Raw genomic sequence first — 18,023 nt, 5'->3', positions numbered from 1 at the left:
TGAACAGGCCCATGTCAGAATTCACAGTAGTCATAAAAGCTCATCTACATTTACCAAGCCAAAACTAATTCTGCTAATCACACGGTGGAAGTAGGACACCATTCATTCAATCCTGAATATACTTCAACAGTGTAAATGTTCATTCTTCGTCAAAAATAGTACCTACTCAGTTGGAAATTTTAAATGCACAACTAAATTTGAGAGTAAAGTGAGCTCACGGCGTGTTTTTTTTTATGCGTCCATTATTTGTGGGCCTCCATTTTTGTGAGTTTGATGAGAGAAATGTTCTTTTTCATGGCTTGGAGTGCAAGCTGGAATGTGGCCTCTGTTCATGGAGACGGCTTGCCAACAGTGAAGCAGGTGGCAGAATTGTTGTGCTGTTGTGAATAAGGCTCCTTTCTGCTCTGAAAGAAAGATGCCATTCATGCCAAAGAAGGGATCCAGATAAGAGCAGTTAGCACAGACTCACACTTGTGAAACATGTCAAAAGGACATTAATGTGTCTTTTCAGATAAGATACAAACCAGTCGACACGTTGTTTTTGTAAAGATATATATTAAGGTTTTATTCAAATTACTGAAATGTTAATGACATACAAAACAATTCCCCATTCTTGAAGTTCACAGCAACATCCAAATATGGGTCAACCAGTTTGAACTGCGTATCTACATTTCACGTCGCTAATGCTCATACTTTTATTGTATAACTTAAAATGTAATGCAAATCTTTGGCATGTTCACATTACTAAATACCAAAAAAGTAAAACAATATACAAAATATATTAAATTCTCTCGTTTCAAAACAGCCCTTTCTGTAAACAGTCCAAGTAGTGAACAAAACAAACATGACTTCAGTACAAAGCCTTGACCAGCAAGTGCTATGCATCGAAGGCAATAGGAAAATCAAAGTAGCATTTCATGATACTGAAGAAAGGTTAAATTAACATGGTTTGATACTTATTACGCACACAGATAAGACTGACTCGTTATATGGTAACCATTTATACCATTATCCCACTATAAACCCACGCATTTGTAGTCTTGGTTTCGAACAAATGTTTTAGACAGGCAGAAATGTCTCTGCCTCCAAAATGAAGGCTAGTTGCAGTTGCTACAGTGGAGATCCTTTAAGTCATAAAATGCTAACAGTAGAACCAGCTACTGCGGCACTATGGAAATAAACAGATCCAAAAAGAGGATGGTAGTCTGAATGCCAACCGTTTTGAACAAGGCCAAGGGTCAGACTGCAGATAGCCTTTTTCCTTAGAGCAGGGGCATTCCACAATGGAGGAATGTGGGAAGATTAGCTCCGGCTTGTCTGCAAGGGAGTGGCAAGTGTGATGGTTGCAGTTCTGGGTGCAAAATAATAATAATGTGGCATGTGTAACATCAGCCCCTGTCTCTCCTAAGGGTAATACTTCCCCTAAAAGAGTCGCTAAAAGAGTACGTACCCTTCCACCGTCCCTGAAAGGAGGCTTTCCATACCACTATTTAAATCAGGGGGTGAAAAGCACCCACAGTCAGTCCGTTATAGCAAGAACACCAACTGTAATGATAATTCGGTCAATGGGAGTGCTGGTGAAGGTATTTACCAAACTATTCTGGTAGATTTTTTAATCCCAGGCCTCCCGGTTGAAACTGTATTTGGCCTCCTACAATCCAAACTATTCTATTCTTGATATTTAAGGATGAAGCAGTTGCAATGGCATACCTACTATACATGGAGCGTGTAAAGTTAGAGATATATTCGTCTGTGCTTTTTATCTAGGAATGTGGGATATAGTCTTACATGGGTTGGTATACTTAACTGGTAAAAAAAGAACACTGCCCTTGGTTGTTTTTCAAAGGAACGCAAATGCACAAGTTTCACAATAGTGGGATATTTCGTCCTATTACTCCATTCTGCACACTTTACAAACTAAATGTCACACAATCAGCAGCAAAACTCATAAATACAATATAACATAAACATATACAATGTGTTTATAAGCACTTAAGTTTTGTGGTAGCTTTAGAGTAGAGTACTGTCCAAGTACCTCACATTCAGACCATACATCCACAGTCTAGGTTCAGTCACCAGCTGTCAAGGGGAGCTCAGCTCTCCTTCACCAAAGATCCACCATTCATTCTTCTCACATCCTGATGCACAAACTCAAAATCAGCTTCAATGGCGAGTTCCCTATTGAACCAAGCACAGCTTCTCTTGATTAGGTTGGTCCTCAGATGGAGACCCAAGAAGAATCTTCTGTGCCTAAGAGCAGCAGGCAGCAACATGCTGGACATTGTTAATCTCAGATGAGGATCTCCACCATGTCATTTTCGACGGCACTGCTGATCTGGGTTGTCTTGAGAGAGGTTGATTCTGTAATATAATGTAAGACTGTCAGCTTTCTTTGTTCATGCCTGAACAGCAAACAAGGTGGGAAGCTATACAAAACATAAACTATGTTTTGTTTGAGTCCTCTCCCCAACCGCTATTTTGACAGTGTTTCAAGTTACACTTTAACTACTCTGGTTCAAAAGGGCAAGTATGCACCATCATTATAAAAGTTCTAACCATTAAGGGTTGTCTTTGTCACATGATATGCATAATAGATTTGCCAAGTTATGGGTCTACCAAATAATGTGGGATGAGTGAAAATGGCATGAGCTTACACACCAGAGCTAGAAGCAGTGGAAGGTTCTGGAGCAGATACAGCAACATCAACAGGTTCTGCTTTACAGCTGGGCTCTTCTGAATCACACTGTGTGCTGCTGTCTCGACACTGGATTTTGGCAAGCAGATGGGGCAATGGGGGCAAAGATGCGACTGCTGTCTGGTCATCTGATAGGCTCTTCCCTGAAATTGCAGATAGAAAAGGAAGCAGTTTAATTACATGTTCCAATATAGGCATGCCGCCATGCAAACATTTGCCATCCAGAAAACTCCCTTTACTATTATTGTGAATCTATTCTTGAGGACAGGAATACCAAAATGCATTCCATTTCACAAGAAGTAGACTATTTCAAGAACACCAGCTAGTCACAGCACTCATTTTATTTTGGTTGGCACATTCCTCCTTGGCGACATTACATAGCCACTAAGAAAAGAAGCTTCCAGTTGTCCAGCTGAAAGTGTATGTCACAGAAGTGCAGCGTTGGCTCACAGTTTTCAGTCTTGCTCTTTAAATACAATCCTAATTAAACACACCTGAACCAGTTAATTCTGGTCCAGATAGGCTGAAGCCAAGCTGTGCAGGACTTCCAGTGGCAGGTCTGTACATCACCTGGCCCGTAACTACTTTGCTCACCTTTGGCTCGGGTGGTGCTAGCTGTGGCAACGGTGTTGATGGAGGGAACAGATCGAGCAGGTCGTAAGCCTTGTAACTCAGGTCGGCCTTGCTCTCGTCTTGACCGCTGCTGCATGACCTTTATAATGGCATCCTTCTCCAAGAGTTGAGCATAAAGTGCCCGAATCCTGTTAAAACATGGACTACTTTGAGATACAAAACATCAAAACTATAGGAAACTCATTTTTCTAGCGAATACAGACTGACTTTCTAGCCTAGGATAGAGAATGTAAATGGTGGACATACCGGTTTTCCATCTCCTGATGCCTGTGGTTGGGGGACGGCAAATCCTCATTGAAGCTGCTGTTGGGTGAATTGCGGGGTGAATGGTTGATGATTGTGGTATCCCTGGAAAGAGAATTATGGTTGATGCAAGAGTTGAGCAATAAATTAAAAAGAGTACTATTTTTTGACTATGGCATCTCTTCCACTTGTGCTTTTACTCACCTCTGAGCTGCGGCAGTAGCAGCAGCATCCATGGCAAACTGACGCATTGTGCTCTCCTCAAGATACTTCTGCTCCCAGCGGGTGATGTCAGCCTCCAGGGCCAAAACCTGCTCCTCTCTCTCCCTCAGTTGCTGCTGTAGTGATGATACATTAAGGTCCAAGTATGACCCTGGGCTTGCATGCTGGGTTTGGGCCTGCCACTGAAAGAGAAATAGTGGTTTACTTTTCAATCCCAAATTGTTGATTCTTATTGAACAGAGGTTGTCTGTTTTTTCTTTTACCTGCTGTGCTCTCAAACTCTTCAGCTCCTGCTCCAGTCTGGTCCTAAGTCGTAACTCCAGTGCTTCCCTCTTCTCACATGCTGCCTGCAATTGCGCCAATGCACTCTGCATCCTTTCCACCTTCTCCACATAAGCTCTCTTCCTACGTAACTCTTCTTCCAGCTGCCTATTTCGTGTCTGAGCTGTGATAAGTGCTTGCTCCAACGCTTCACGACGCCTCTTCCATTCTTCTCCTGAAGCCCTTAGATGCTGTGTCTCTTTTTCCAGACGTTCCCGCTCTCGAAGATGGTCCTCATCTATGGAAAAAAAAGAGACACACAAAATGAGAACCATGTACCATGACAACTTACTACAGTAAAGGTACAAGAACATTCAATGCTATTCAGTCATTATGCTTTTCACACAGGCCACAAAATGAATGACCATGCAGAAGGACTGGGGTGTGCCCATAGCATTCTCTGGGCTGTTCTCTCATTCTAACCAATTCTCAAGGGATAAGCTTCCCACAAGAGTCTGGAACAAAAGAGGCATGCTTGATTTACACACGTCTGTCTGGGTTTGCAGGGGAGTGGCCAAGTTTCCCTGTGTCGTTTGACCTACACTGCAGACTGCTTTAGAATTCCCAGATTACAAAAGCGATTCACTGAATTCCCATTTGGGATGCCAAATTCCTCAAACCCTTTAAGATGACTTGGCACACTGAAAAGGACATACTAAAATCCAACTCATAATTAGACAGGAATCAGTTTTCCATTCTACTTCTGCTCTGATTATACAACCCAAAACAAATGCCACTGGATGGAATGCAGGCTTCCACTTATCCACTTACACACACAGGCAAGTCTTTGTACCAACTGGATCTCTGGAATGCCTCTGAGCCATGCAGTAAACAAGTAAAGCAAATAGCTGCAAAAGGTCATCAAGCGTAACGTTAACCTACACGTTGTTCTAAGCCTTCAGAGATGCTGAATCATGTCTTTGACGTATCTATGTGTTAGCTCAAAAGGAAATTTTAAACACCTTACAACATCACTGTTTTTTATTCACAAAGCAAAGATATGCCTTGACTCAGACTTTTCTGTTTTTTTGTTTTTAACCCCAGACTGGGGGTAGATTAAAATCATACTTCTTTCCTTGGGGGAACAACAGTCATTTTATTAGAATCCAACCAAATGCTGAACAACAACAATCCCTATTAGGATTAGCAAAACAAATCCAGTTTACTCTAACACAGCTTGGAATTCTTTAGCATTAATTTGCCCAAAAATGGAGAGACAGCGGACAGGGCACCAGAAAAGGGTCTCTATGGCCTCAGTGGCTGAAATAGTGGGGGAGCTGTTAGGAAGCATTCCAGGAGGACGGAATATCCCAAAATACCTGTAAATATTCCAGGAATCCAGGTCATATTTATTTACAGTGTTAATAATGGTTGCGGGTCAAATTCCAAAAGCAACTATATGAGATGAAGAATATAGAATGTGCTTAACCAGGTACTGGATCCTACATTACATAGACTATTTAAATACATTTATTTATTTATGTTGCCTAAATAAAACAAAGCACTCTGTCAAGAAACATTTCAATGATAAACACATTATTAATTATTAATGGGATGCATCGTTAAGCCAACAATATAAACATGAAAGAATGCAGTGGGAACAGCTGGGATTGTTTCATGGTTGACCGCACATTGGGAGAAGGATAATTTATAGAGAAGCAAAGGGGAATTCTTACTTTGCTCAACCAGTTTGGCGAAGGCATGCCGACTCTTGTCTTCAACTTCAATGGCTGCTCTCTGTTTGTTGGCTGTTTCCAGGCGGTCTAATGAGGGAGTCAACAATTAGTATTTATTGCCTCATACCAAAACATGCAACTCATTTATAAGACAATTACTCAGCTATGCGAACCATCTTACCCCTGAGATCTCTGTTAAAGTCATGAAGTCGCTTGATCTCACTCTCTAGCTTGTTCCTCATGGTTTTCTCAAGGGCTTCTCTCTTTGCAGATCCCTTCATAAGAGTCTCATAGGCCTCCGATATCCTCTGAATCTCCTGTTCAAGCTGAAAGAGAGAAGAAAGGCATGTTAACATCCAATTTATACCCATCAGTTCCTGGTCTCTTTTAACAGGAGATTCACAGGAGGTTGGAAATACTCCTAAGAATATCCTTTAGTGTCAAGCCGAAGAACTAACAGGATACAGATTTTCAACAACATGAGGGCAAGTATAAGACACTTTTTCTTTTTTGGCTGGCACAGTAGTGTTTCATAAACCCAAACGTAATAAAACAAGGAGCCGCAAGAGCAAGAATGGAAAAAAATACAAACAAAAATTTGAGATAAAAAGGGAAGGAGGGAAGAATGTGCTTGGCTGGGGCTCTCTGTGGTGCTTGCCCACTAGTGAATCACTCTCACAGAGCTCCTCAGGGACTGGGAATTGAATCAACATTCCAAAAAGAACACTTATGAGTCCCAGGTGTCCGCACATTCATCTCCCTACAGGGCAGGATGCCAAAGGCGAATACAGGGAACAAAGGAAATGTGCAAGCTGGAGGAATACCCTTCAGAGAGACTGGAACAGTCCACAATATATGCACCTGTATGACATTTATGACATGGAAAATGGGATGAGAAAGCGATCGTCCAAAAGGAACAAAATTTTCCAAATAAACAAATGTGGAAGCTTACAAAACCCCACCACTGATTTATTTTTATAATTTCTTCCCTTTTCTGGATTTTATTTTTAACTTAAAAACTACATATATGCAACCTACATGTGTAGGTTCACAAGCAGGTCAAAAGGTGCCGTGTGGAGCTCTGTTCAAGAGTGAAAGTGAAAGGGGCCATTGAATCAGGGAATCCACAGCTGTGAGGTCTTGTGATTGCGCTTTGCAGCCCAGTCCATCAGCTGTGGGCTAGCCAAAGCCCCTTCTTCATTCTCGGACACGAAGATGAGCCAAGACATCTGCTCCTATTGGAATCCCATTGGAATCCTAACAAAGAGGGCCACAGGAAAAACCCAGCGAGGCCCCCTTCCCCTTTAAAGTTGACTGGGATTTCAAATTTGGTAGTTTGTATGATAGTGGCTTAATGTTCATGATTCAGTGTTTTAGGATAGAATATTTTAAGAATATAGTTTTTAATCCAAGCACCATGTATGGACTGAATTCCACTGAAACTCAATCTAGCTTTTGCCACTAAACGACACACAATAGGCCCAATAAACTTTAGCAAAACAAACACCAAGATAAGCTTGTTTTTCCCCCTTGCTCTGCCATAACACTCTGGTATTTCAGTGATGACATTATCACATTACAGAAAAATGCATGGCATTTTAGGCATGGGTAAATTCAGTGTTGTTTCGCATGCTAAATAAGTTACTGGGAATTTTCACTCAGTGACCAAGAATGTGTCCTTTTCAAATTAAATTGAAGTCCTTGTGATCCTCTCCCTTGCATGCATTCCTACACGGCAAGAGAGCTAATCTTCTTAGAATGCAGAGGCTAGAAGACACCAGCGCACAATGATTTCTTGTTCTCACTCTTTGTAGGTCATGTCTGAGTTCACAATCAAAGGACACAGCTGCCTTTTTGCATCCATGGCAAAATGTGAGGTCATACCAAAAACATCACAGTTCTAGAAGGTTGCAAGGAACTTGCAATCACACAAAGAATCCTGTTACCTTCTGTAACCTTGCCGCCTTCTCACTGTAGCTGTCCACTTCTCTTTTCAGTCTTTCGTTCTCTTTAATAAGCTGCTCCATTTGGAAGTTGTTCGCTGGGATGCTGTATCCTCCAACATTGACATCCTGGCCAGCAGGGGTCAATGTGGGCAGGCCGTTGTGACGAGGCGCTTGTGGCTGTGTTGGAAATAGCCTGAGAGAGACAAAAATAAACATTAGAACACCCATGATGTTCATATAGAGTGTACAGTATATACAATGTGACCAAAATATAATTTTACCTGTAATGTTGTGAATGGAAGGCAGGAGGGGGCTCATTATAATAGTGTCCATGTTCCTGTGAATGACTAAGCATATATCCAGGGGATCTGACCATGAAGGGGTACTCCGGGGGAGGACCCCGTTGGTCTGGCTGATGAACTGACTGCTCATTCACAACTGAATCAGAGTGGTTATTAGAGAGTTGGGGATAACTATGCGATGAGCTCATGGGAATATTGTCATGGCCACAATTTCTCTCCAGTGAGAGTTGCAAAAGACGCTCACTTAGTGAGCGTGCATGCTCTCGTTTCGCATCCCACATGCTGTCGTCCTGTTCGGCTCCTCCAACCCCTCCAGGGCTCTCCAGACTGCCGTGATGAAGCCCTATCTGTCCTCTCTGGTAGGCAAGATACTGTGAGTGTGCCTTTGCTTCCTCATAAGTAGGCAGCTCCTCTGTGTGGAGCTGATAAAGGTGACAAACAGGACTCTCTGAATGCTGGAAGTCACCCTGGTGCTCTTGGCCCTGGGGCTCTTGCCGGGCGGACAACTGGGGAGAAAGTGATTCCTCTTGTGTTAGGCTTTCCAAGGATGAACGAGGGCTTCCTGCACCTCCACCGCTGCTGCCTCCACGCAGAGCCTGCTGCTGGATGGCTAACAGAGTAGGATCGGTAGGGTTTCCATAACGAAGCTGCTCTTGAATCAGTCGGTGCAGCACCGTTCCTGATGATTCCTCTGCCGTTCTCATTTCAGTCTATGTTTAACAGACAGCAATCAGTGATACTGTGTTATGAAAGATCTTCTAGACTGTGAACCTGCATAAAAAAAAAAATATTTCAAATGCAAATCCTTTCTATTGTTCAGCTATATTGAAACACTCTATAACAACAAACCAGTGAGTGGTGCCTCACTCCACATGCTTCTAGGCTGACTGCCTTTACCCATAGCAACACCACGTTCACCCAAAATACCAATGGCACCATCCTACAACACCCACTATGAGCTGGGTTTCTGCTCAAGTTTATACTATTGATTAGCATAGGAAGCAATGGAAAATTCAGTTAGAATCCAACAACTTTCCAAAGTTGCACAAATTATTTCCTGCTACAAACTACAAATTCCTATCCAGTGTATCATATTTGTTTTACAACCACAACTGTAGTAAAACATTCGAACATACCAAAGAAGCATGAAAACAAGATTTGAAATAAACGTTTAGTTCCTCATTCTATTAGTGTACTTTAAAGAATGTACAACTAAAGTATTATAAATTCTTCCAGAACAAATGCACCAAAACAAAGTTGGCTTCTGCCTATAAACAAAGCCCTTCCATGCACACACTGCAGTTTATTTAATGAGTAAACGTTTAGCCACAATAACAAACGCATCGCTCTTATAGAAAACTAAGCAATGTGCCATATAAAGAGTTCGTTTACAACAACAAGCTGCGTTAGAAGTCTTTAAAAAACTCACCGAGTCACAGTGGCATCACGAATAAAAGTTTCAATGCTTTTCCGTACTCGTCTCTATGTTTAAAGATATAATCCTTCTGGAAATGTGTTGAGTACGACTTATATTTCCATGCGTATGTTCGTGCGTGCGCGCCTGGAGAGCTTCTCCAGCAGACTGAGCTCAGAGCGGGAGGGGCTCTGCTAATAAATGACCGAGCTCCGATTGTTCACGGCCTCTGGAATGCGCGGAATGCGAAGGCTGCGAGTCCCTCGGGGATCAAAAGCAGTTCCGCTTGTCTCTCGCCCCGCCTCCTCCTCTCGCTCTCTCTCTGGAGCGCCGGAGAACCGAGCGGCCCCAAGCGGAGCGCGCCGCTGAAGGGGGGCAGTGCGCGCGACAAGCGGAACTGCATTCACTCTCAGCCCCGTGCGCATTTGTTGTCTGGAAGGCGTTTTTTTTTAACAGTGAGAGGAATGCAGTAAAAGTCGCAGGGATCTGTAACTACGCTTTCTTTTGAAGTTTTAGCTCTCATGTGTATTTACAATGTATTTTGTATGTAAACAATAAGTCATTTATCTTTTTAGATTAGTTTTATTAATGTTTACCTTTGACAGCGATGATTTTCTTTTTACAGGCACTCAACTGCTATATTTATATATGATGAATTATTATTTTTACATAAAGATTATTTCCAAAATAAAATAAAAATACTTGTAATCATAGTTACAGTGCTCAGCATACTTGAGTACACCACATTCTAAAAATCTATATTTTTTTCCATTTCTCAGTGAATATAGGCAATGTGTTTTGGTGCATCCAAACAAAACAGATTTATTAAACAGATGTATTTATTAAAATAATATTTTAGTCACCAAACATATTTAGAAACTGAAAGATAATACAATTAAATTCAAGCAAAATATTGCAAAAAAATGCAACTTACAAAATTTCAAATACATTTTTGAATTTTTTTCTTCTCTTGATTTTCTTCTTTTTTCAAATTTGTATTTAATATTTTTCAGCTCCAGATTCGGCTTCAGTACTGACTTATCTAATGGATATGCACAAATATAATATTGTAAGGCCTCCAAAAAAAAAAAAAAGATGAATTGAAAAGATAGATTTGTGAGGGGTGTACTTATATTTGCTGAGCACTGTACATATTATATTAATATATTTTTCTGAATGTTTTCCTTGAGATGATATTCTCTTTCCCCAGACTCAATTTCTATACTCTGTAATCTAATATGACAATCATAAAAATGGTATTTTAGTATTAATAATAAGCATTCATTACTTTTGTGTTTTGTAAAAGGAGGCCAGTGTGGCTTTGGAATGACATGAAGGTGAGCTTTGAATTAAAAATTTTCATAAGTCAAAATGCTTTAGTGCTCAAGTCCATGTTTTTTTTTATATTAGGTGGAAAATCTAAATAAATACATATGGAAAATACACATTAATAAATGAAATCTGAGGTCTTTTGTTTGCTCTGGGCTGGTGAATATTTAAGCTGTGGCCCGTGCCAGTTAATTGCTGAGTGTGTGTGTGTGTGTGTGTGTGTGTGGATGGTGGGGAGGGGGTGTCTGTGTATGTGTGTTTGAGGCATGCTGCCAACCAGCTGTCCATGGAGAGCAATCCTCTTCCAGCCCTTAATCATGCCTCAGAAAGAGAGACGTATTGTTCTCTCTGAAACAGACATTACAGGGGAGAGGTCTACCATCTGCTCTATACCCTACACCTCCCTTGCACACACGATTCACAAACACACACGCCTGACGCCCGTCACACACAACGCACGTACCATACTTCACATATCACACATTTATTATGCTTAGCTCCCGTTTTGCTGTACAAACAGATACAGACAGTGACACTGTAGGGTAAAACAGACAGGTGTAATGATGTAGATCACAAATCTGTTGATTGTGTTTTTAATGAAATCTTAAGTATGTCTGTCACTCTATTGTTTGTTTGCAACTGGCAATTTACACACTTAAAAATAAAGCTTCCAAAAGAGGGGTCTTTGGTCAGGTCATAAAATAGCTATTTTTGGTTTCTTTAATTTTAAGAATAATTAAAAAAAAAAAGTACATATAGAAAAATCTAAAGAACATTGGACATTAAATGTTCTTCGTGGAACTATCTGTACTATAAAGGACATGTATTAATAGCTTTATTAGCTTCTTTGAATTATTAGCCCCCTGTTTATTTTTCCCCCCAATTTCTGATTAACGTAGAAAATATTTTTTAACACATTTCTAAACATAATCGTTTTAATAACTAATTTCTAATAACTGATTTATTTGATCGTTGCCATGATGCCAGTAAATAATATTTTACTAGATATTTTTCAAGATATACAGCTTAAAGTGACATTTAAGGCTTCACTAGGTTAATTAGGTTAACTAGGCAGGTTAGGGTAATTAGGCAAGTTATTGTATAACAATGGTTTGTTCTGTAGACTTTTGAAAAAATATATATAGCTTAAAGGAGCTAATAATTTTTTACCTTAAATGGCATTTAAAAAAAAAAAAATTTTTTTTAAATTATTCTAGCCAAAATAAAACAAATAAGACTTTCTCCAGAAGAAAAAATATTATCAGACATACTGTGAAAATGTCCTTGCTCTTTTAAACACCATTTGGGAAATATTTAAAAAAGAAAAAAAAAGATCAAAGGGGGGCTAATAATTCTGACTTCAATGATGCATGACATACTGTTATGTATTTATTAATGCAATGCCAGCTTGTTATTGTGACTGGTATCACTTTATTTTGATGGTCCCTTTAACGTATTTTGTTAAATTAAAGCTAAATTGCATCTACATGCCAACTAATTCTCATTAGATTATAAGTGTTAGCTACTTGCAAAGTGTTTTATAGTCAGTTAAATGTCTGTTGAAGAAGCAGTATTACCAGATTTTAAGATATTGTATTATATAGATATTAAATACTCAAATGAGATTTAATTGGCTTTTAGTTGCAAAATGTGTAATAGGGACTATCAAAATTAAGTGTTACCATGACTTTTATTCAATTTTATTGGAACTTTTCCTGAATTATGAACACTGTGGAACAAGTTTATTAGCATAAAAAATATAAACATAAAACTAAAATAACTTTTGCTACTTAAAATAAACTATAACTGATAAAATTGGTTAAAAAATCTGTTTTTATTTTTAAATGTCTCTTGTTGAATTCATGCAGTTAAAAAAAGCTTAATAATAACTATTAAAAAAATAAAGAAATTGCATATTTCGTATTATATTTGTTCAGTTAGCGACAAGCAATTCATTCTAAAGAAACACATAATGTGAGAAGTGCAAGTAATATAAATTTTCAGCGATGGCTAGACGAAATAAAAGCCAGATTGGAGAAGCATTGTCCATTTATAAACACATTTAACAGAAAGTACTCCATGTTTTTTACTCCATGTCAAAAGTTTTTTTTTTTTTTCTATTTCGCTGTGTAAAACAGATGCTGGATAAGTTGGCAGTCCATTCTGCTGTGGTGACTACTAAAAAAAAAGGGACTAAGCCGAAGGAAAATGAATAAATTATTATTATTATTATTATTATTATTTACAAATAATTAAATCACTACAACTGATTCGGGGAGATTTCATTCACATTTAGATAGAGTTTAAAGGTTATTAGAGTTCCCAAGGAGATGGTGTTTTTATTACAAATATTTTCACTGTACATTTTTTATTGTCTATTAATAAAATGAATGATCCCACTGACAAAAAGGCCATTTTTATTTAATTTAAATAATCATTAAACTCAGTATGTATAGACTTACTATTAATCTGCTAATCATGTAAACAGTTTTAACCCTAATCAATAAAAAAATATGAACATGTAATTCCTTGGATATAAATATTAAAACCTCCTGTGTGTTTAATCATATTTTCATTAGGACTATTTAGTAAATGGCATATTAGTAAAAACTGTATACATGTTTAAAAAAAAGTCTTATCTATATAAATGGAAATTCTATATGCCTTTTAAATACATCCTCTAACCAGAGATGCCTAAACTAGGGCCCACAGGCCAAAGTTTGGCCCATGGTAACCTATGCTTTGGCCCACCATCCTTCTGCCTTCGACGTGATTTGCTCTCCAAAGTCTCCGCATTGTTGAGTAACAGTACACACATTTAAACAAAATCAATAAAAAAAATGACAAAGTAATTTACACCATTTAATTGAAACATTTAATTTCAGATAGCTTTTGACAATAACACAAACAAAGGGTTACATTAAATTTGATTTGACAATCTCAAAACATCCCCTTTATTCATCCTCTCTATAGGGATAGTGGGCCAAATCAAAGGTTAAATGGTGTAAATTATTTTCTGTTATTTTTTTATAGATTTAGTTTCAATGTATTTACTGTTACTCAACAATGCAGAGACTTTGGTGAGCAAGTTTGACTGGTTATGTTTTTATGGCAATAAGTTATAATTAAAAAAAATTATACTGCATTAGTTAATACAATTGTAATTAATGTTTTTTATTATTTTTTTTATTTTGAAATATTAGGAAATGAATTAGGAAATTTACGATGGCAACTTTAATGTAGTATATTAACCTTCAACCCACAATGATATTTGGAAATATGAAAAAATGTGGGCACTCCTGCCTGCTCTAAACACACATTTTAAAAGCTTGTTCAATGAATACAGCAGCACCTGCTCTGAAAAGGACACATTGGAAAGTTAGAAAGTCCCCGCATTTTAGTGAACGGCAGCTGTGAACAGAAATCAAGCCTGCACTTGTTGACGAGACAGTTGGACTCCATTCATATCATACGCACAGATCTGCTCCTTTTTTAATGTCAATATGCAAACACACAAACACTTTTTTTATTTAGAAAGCTACAAATAGTTCATTTGCATGGCAGTTACAGAACCGGCAGGTTAGTTTGCCTACTCATTCATTGCGTATTTGCGTATTTGTAGGAGCTGCAATAAAAGGAAAATATCTTGCTATTTTTAGGTGACTTATATAACAAAGATTTTTTTTTTAAATTGCTTGATAGATAAAACCCTTAAGTGTAAGACAAACACTTTAGTTTAAGTTAAACCATTTACTACTGGCTTATTACCTGCCTATCATTAAGATATTAAAGGACGTCCAATGTTCTTTAGCACCTAGACTGCAGCTCTGCACAAGAAGTTTGGCCAGAGGAGAAATGATCACGTCCAAATGAGCCTGGTCTCTCAAGGTTTTTTCCTTCACTTTTGTGAATTGGTGAAGTTTTGTTCCTCACCACTGCCGCCACCGGCTTGCTTGGTTTGGGACTTGTGGAGCTGCGCATCAATGAATTGGGTCCACAGTGTTTGGACTTTCAGCAGTGATAATTAAACCACACTGAACTGAGCTAAACTGAACTCTGAAAACTGACACAGTTTCAATGTACTAGAACTTCTATGTTAAGCTGCTTTGACAAAATCTACACTGTTAAAGCGCTATAGAAATAAACATGGATTTAATTGAATATTAACTGTTTTTAGCACTTATAAAGTATGAACTTATTTTACATCTCTAACTCTACATAGATACTTAACTACTACCTTGCTAACTATTAATAATCAGCTATTTAGTTGTTTGTTAATCTAAAAGTTTGAGTGAATGGTTTGTTCATTCAATCATTTTCTTTTCGGCTTAGTTCCTTTATTAATCTGGGGTCGCCACAGCGGAATGAACTGCCAACTTATCCAGCCGATTTTTTTTTTTTATGCAGTGGATGCCCTTCCAGCTGCAACCCATCTCTGGGAAACATCCACACACACACACACACACACACACTCATACACGCTCATACCCTAAGGACAATTTAGCTAATTCACCTGTACCGCATGTCTTTGGACTTTGGGGAAACCGGAGCACCCGAAGGAAACCCACACGAACGCAGGGAGAACATGCAAACTCCACACAGAAACGCCAACTGACCCAGCCGAGGCTCAAACCAGCGACCTTCTTAATGTGAGGTGAATGGTTTGTTAATTAACATTAAAATAAAGTGTGAGAGAATGTAGCCTGAAAGTTTTAATTAGTTTGAGATAAGTTAAAGTTTAAAGATGCAATAGGTGATCGTCTTGAGAAAAAAAAAATGTTAAACTGGTTGAAAGTCTTTTCACATCTTGATAGCAGTCCTTAAATCGAGTGGTTCAAATGTGTTCAGAACAATCTGAAGGCGCAAATGTTCAGTTTCATCTCAAGTGTGAAATTCGTTTTTAAGCATCAGCAATGTGTTGCTTGATAAAGGTGAACGTGTGTAGTATTTTTATCGGGACGAGCAGGACTGATGGTTGGAGTGGGGGAAGAGGCTCTTTGTCTTCACTGAGAGGGAGGAAATGGCCACATTCCACACATTAGCATGTGCATTGGGGCCAGTGTGGCGGACATTATGGCTGGGAAAAGAGGGTGAGGAGGGGTTTTCTACTTAATTAGCCTTTTCTTTAAAAACAACACATCGACATGCATGAGCTACTACATGTACACAAGACAAAAGTAGCGGTGTCTGTGTGTTTATATACGAGTGTGTGTTTTTTTAGACTTTGAACAAGTAGTAGTAAGGTTATGTAACTGTCCTGGGTTCTTATTTTTTAAACATTAAACAAGCTGACCTAAAATATGTTTTAACGTATTTGCTGACAATGACTGCCAGACAGACAGAGCTAAATGCATTCACCAAACGTGTAAAACCCAAAGAATATTGAACAGATTGCATTAGAATTGGAAATGTAACTACAACACAAAATAATAACAATAAAATAATAAGACACAGACATGGATTTTTTAGATTGTGTTTGATTAACAAAAAAAGAAAAAAAAGTATTTTTTATCACCATAAGACCCTTTTTTGTCTAATGTCTCCTTCACCACCATTAGGATTAATTTTCACTCTTTAATTATAAATAACCGTCACTAAAAACAAATGTTCGCATTTCAAATATTGATTTCAGACAATCAGTGCTGTTTGCTCTGTTAACCATAACAAGAATCAATGAATCCTAGAGTTAGAAAACTGGCTTTAAACACAAATAAAGCAGCATTGAGTTTTCAACATTGAAGTCGAGAATTGTTTCTAGAGCATACCTGCATGTTAGAATGATTTCTAAATAATATACTGAAGACTGGAGAAACGATGTTTAAAATTCTACTTTGTATCGGAGGAATAATACAATATTAAATTATATTGAAGTAGAAAAACACATTACGTTAAATATCCACGTAACACAACGGAAATGTTTCAAGCTGACCCAAAAACATAACGGACCTTGCCGTGACTGTTGCTCAGTAAAGTGATTGATGGTTTTGGAAAGGTGAGTTGTTTTTCATTTAATTTAATATCCTGATTTAACAACTTAATAACACATCCATATCTCAGCAGGGTTCGTCATGGTTTTGGGTCCCCTTGAGACATTTCTGTTGTGTTACGTGGATATATGCAAATGTCGCGATTAATTGCAGTGCGTTTCTTAAGTTGACCATTCTTTGAACAGATTATGGGCCTAATGTTAATGTGATCATGCATGTGATCATCCTTTTATTATCGCACATGGCATTTGTTTTACGCAGCGGATGCCCTTCCAGCCGCATCCCAACATTGGGAAACACCATCACACTCTTGCATTCAAACACATGCACTATGGCCAATTTAGCTTATTCAATTCATCTATAGTGCATGTCATTGATTGTGGGGGAAACCGAAGCACCTGGAGGAAACCCATATGAACACGGGGAGAACATACCAACTGAAATGCCAACTGATCCAGCTGGGGCTGGAACCAGCAACCTTCTTGCTGTAAGGCGATTGTGCTACCTACTGTGTCACTGTGACGCCATCTGGTTTCTGGCTTACAGTTATTTTTAATATGGTTTAATTATTATCCTATACTCTAACATTGCTTTAATAGGAGACTAACTTTCCATTTATGTAAAGTTATCAGGGACCTTTAGCCTGGATGGTACTGTGCATAGTTTTAGAAGACCATCTTTTTTTTAAATGTCATTTTAAAGAAAAATTTTGTTGAATGAAAAGTCTGTGTATACAGCTATTTTGCTTGTTTTGACACAATATTTAAAATGTCTGGCAAGGAAATAATTAGACATGTTTAGTATGGCCAGAGGAAAAAAAGGTAAATCTTTAGTGTTGAGCCTTAAGAAAAGTCAGGTGAAATAAAACTAATTGCAATGTGACGCTATGAAACCACGATCCATTTTATCATGCTCATTGAGCAAGGTCACAACACACAAAACAGTTAAATGAACCAGGAGGCATGTGGACATAACACAAAATTGAAATCAAGTCATTTTAAACATATAAAATACATTTTCCCAACAACAAAAATGTAGCTAGTGAAAATGGCGAGTGGTTATGTTGGAAAACTACTAGCCATAGAAACTGTATATACATAGATTTATTTTTCAACATATTTCTGAACATAAGTTTTAATAACTCATTTCTAATAACTTTTTTATTTTATCTTTGCAATGATGACAGTAAATAATATTTTACTAGATATTTTTTAAGGCACTTCTATACAGCTTAAAGTGATATTTAAAGGCTTAA

The 18,023-nt window shown here is 38.2% G+C and overlaps 1 protein-coding gene and 1 long non-coding RNA gene across 3 annotated transcripts in view; one reads left to right on the top strand and one right to left on the bottom strand.

Annotated features, from left to right (window-relative positions):
- The window catches only part of LOC141386289 (uncharacterized), a 167,327-nt gene that overhangs the window by 85,080 nt on the left and 64,224 nt on the right, over positions 1–18,023 (top strand). The window lies entirely within an intron of this gene.
- amotl2a (angiomotin like 2a) lies at positions 539–9,684 on the bottom strand. Of its 2 annotated transcripts, none has more exon segments than NM_001080177.3 (11): positions 539–2,361; positions 2,659–2,838; positions 3,290–3,456; positions 3,575–3,676; positions 3,776–3,975; positions 4,057–4,352; positions 5,791–5,877; positions 5,972–6,116; positions 7,737–7,929; positions 8,018–8,809; positions 9,468–9,684. In NM_001080177.3, coding segments are annotated over 10 exon segments (2,166 nt in total). In that variant the 5' UTR covers positions 8,743–8,809; positions 9,468–9,684; the 3' UTR covers positions 539–2,290.

The sequence above is a fragment of the Danio rerio genome, chromosome 6, assembly GCF_052040795.2.
Source record: "Danio rerio strain M-AB ecotype USA chromosome 6, GRCz13ab, whole genome shotgun sequence".
Lineage (NCBI taxonomy): Eukaryota > Metazoa > Chordata > Actinopteri > Cypriniformes > Danionidae > Danio > Danio rerio.
Note: the sequence above shows the minus strand (reverse complement) of the source record. Positions and strands in the feature narration are given on the sequence as shown.

Coding starts and splice junctions, on each gene's coding strand:
- amotl2a (XM_087255671.1), bottom strand. CDS start 8,742: ATGAGAACGGCAGAGGAATCATCAGGAACGGTGCTGCACCGACTGATT. Junction 5,878..5,971: donor CTTTAACAGAGATCTCAGGG/GTAAGATGGTTC, acceptor CTCCCTCATTAG/ACCGCCTGGAAACAGCCAAC. Junction 2,839..3,289: donor TAGCACCACCCGAGCCAAAG/GTGAGCAAAGTA, acceptor CTGCAATTTCAG/GGAAGAGCCTATCAGATGAC.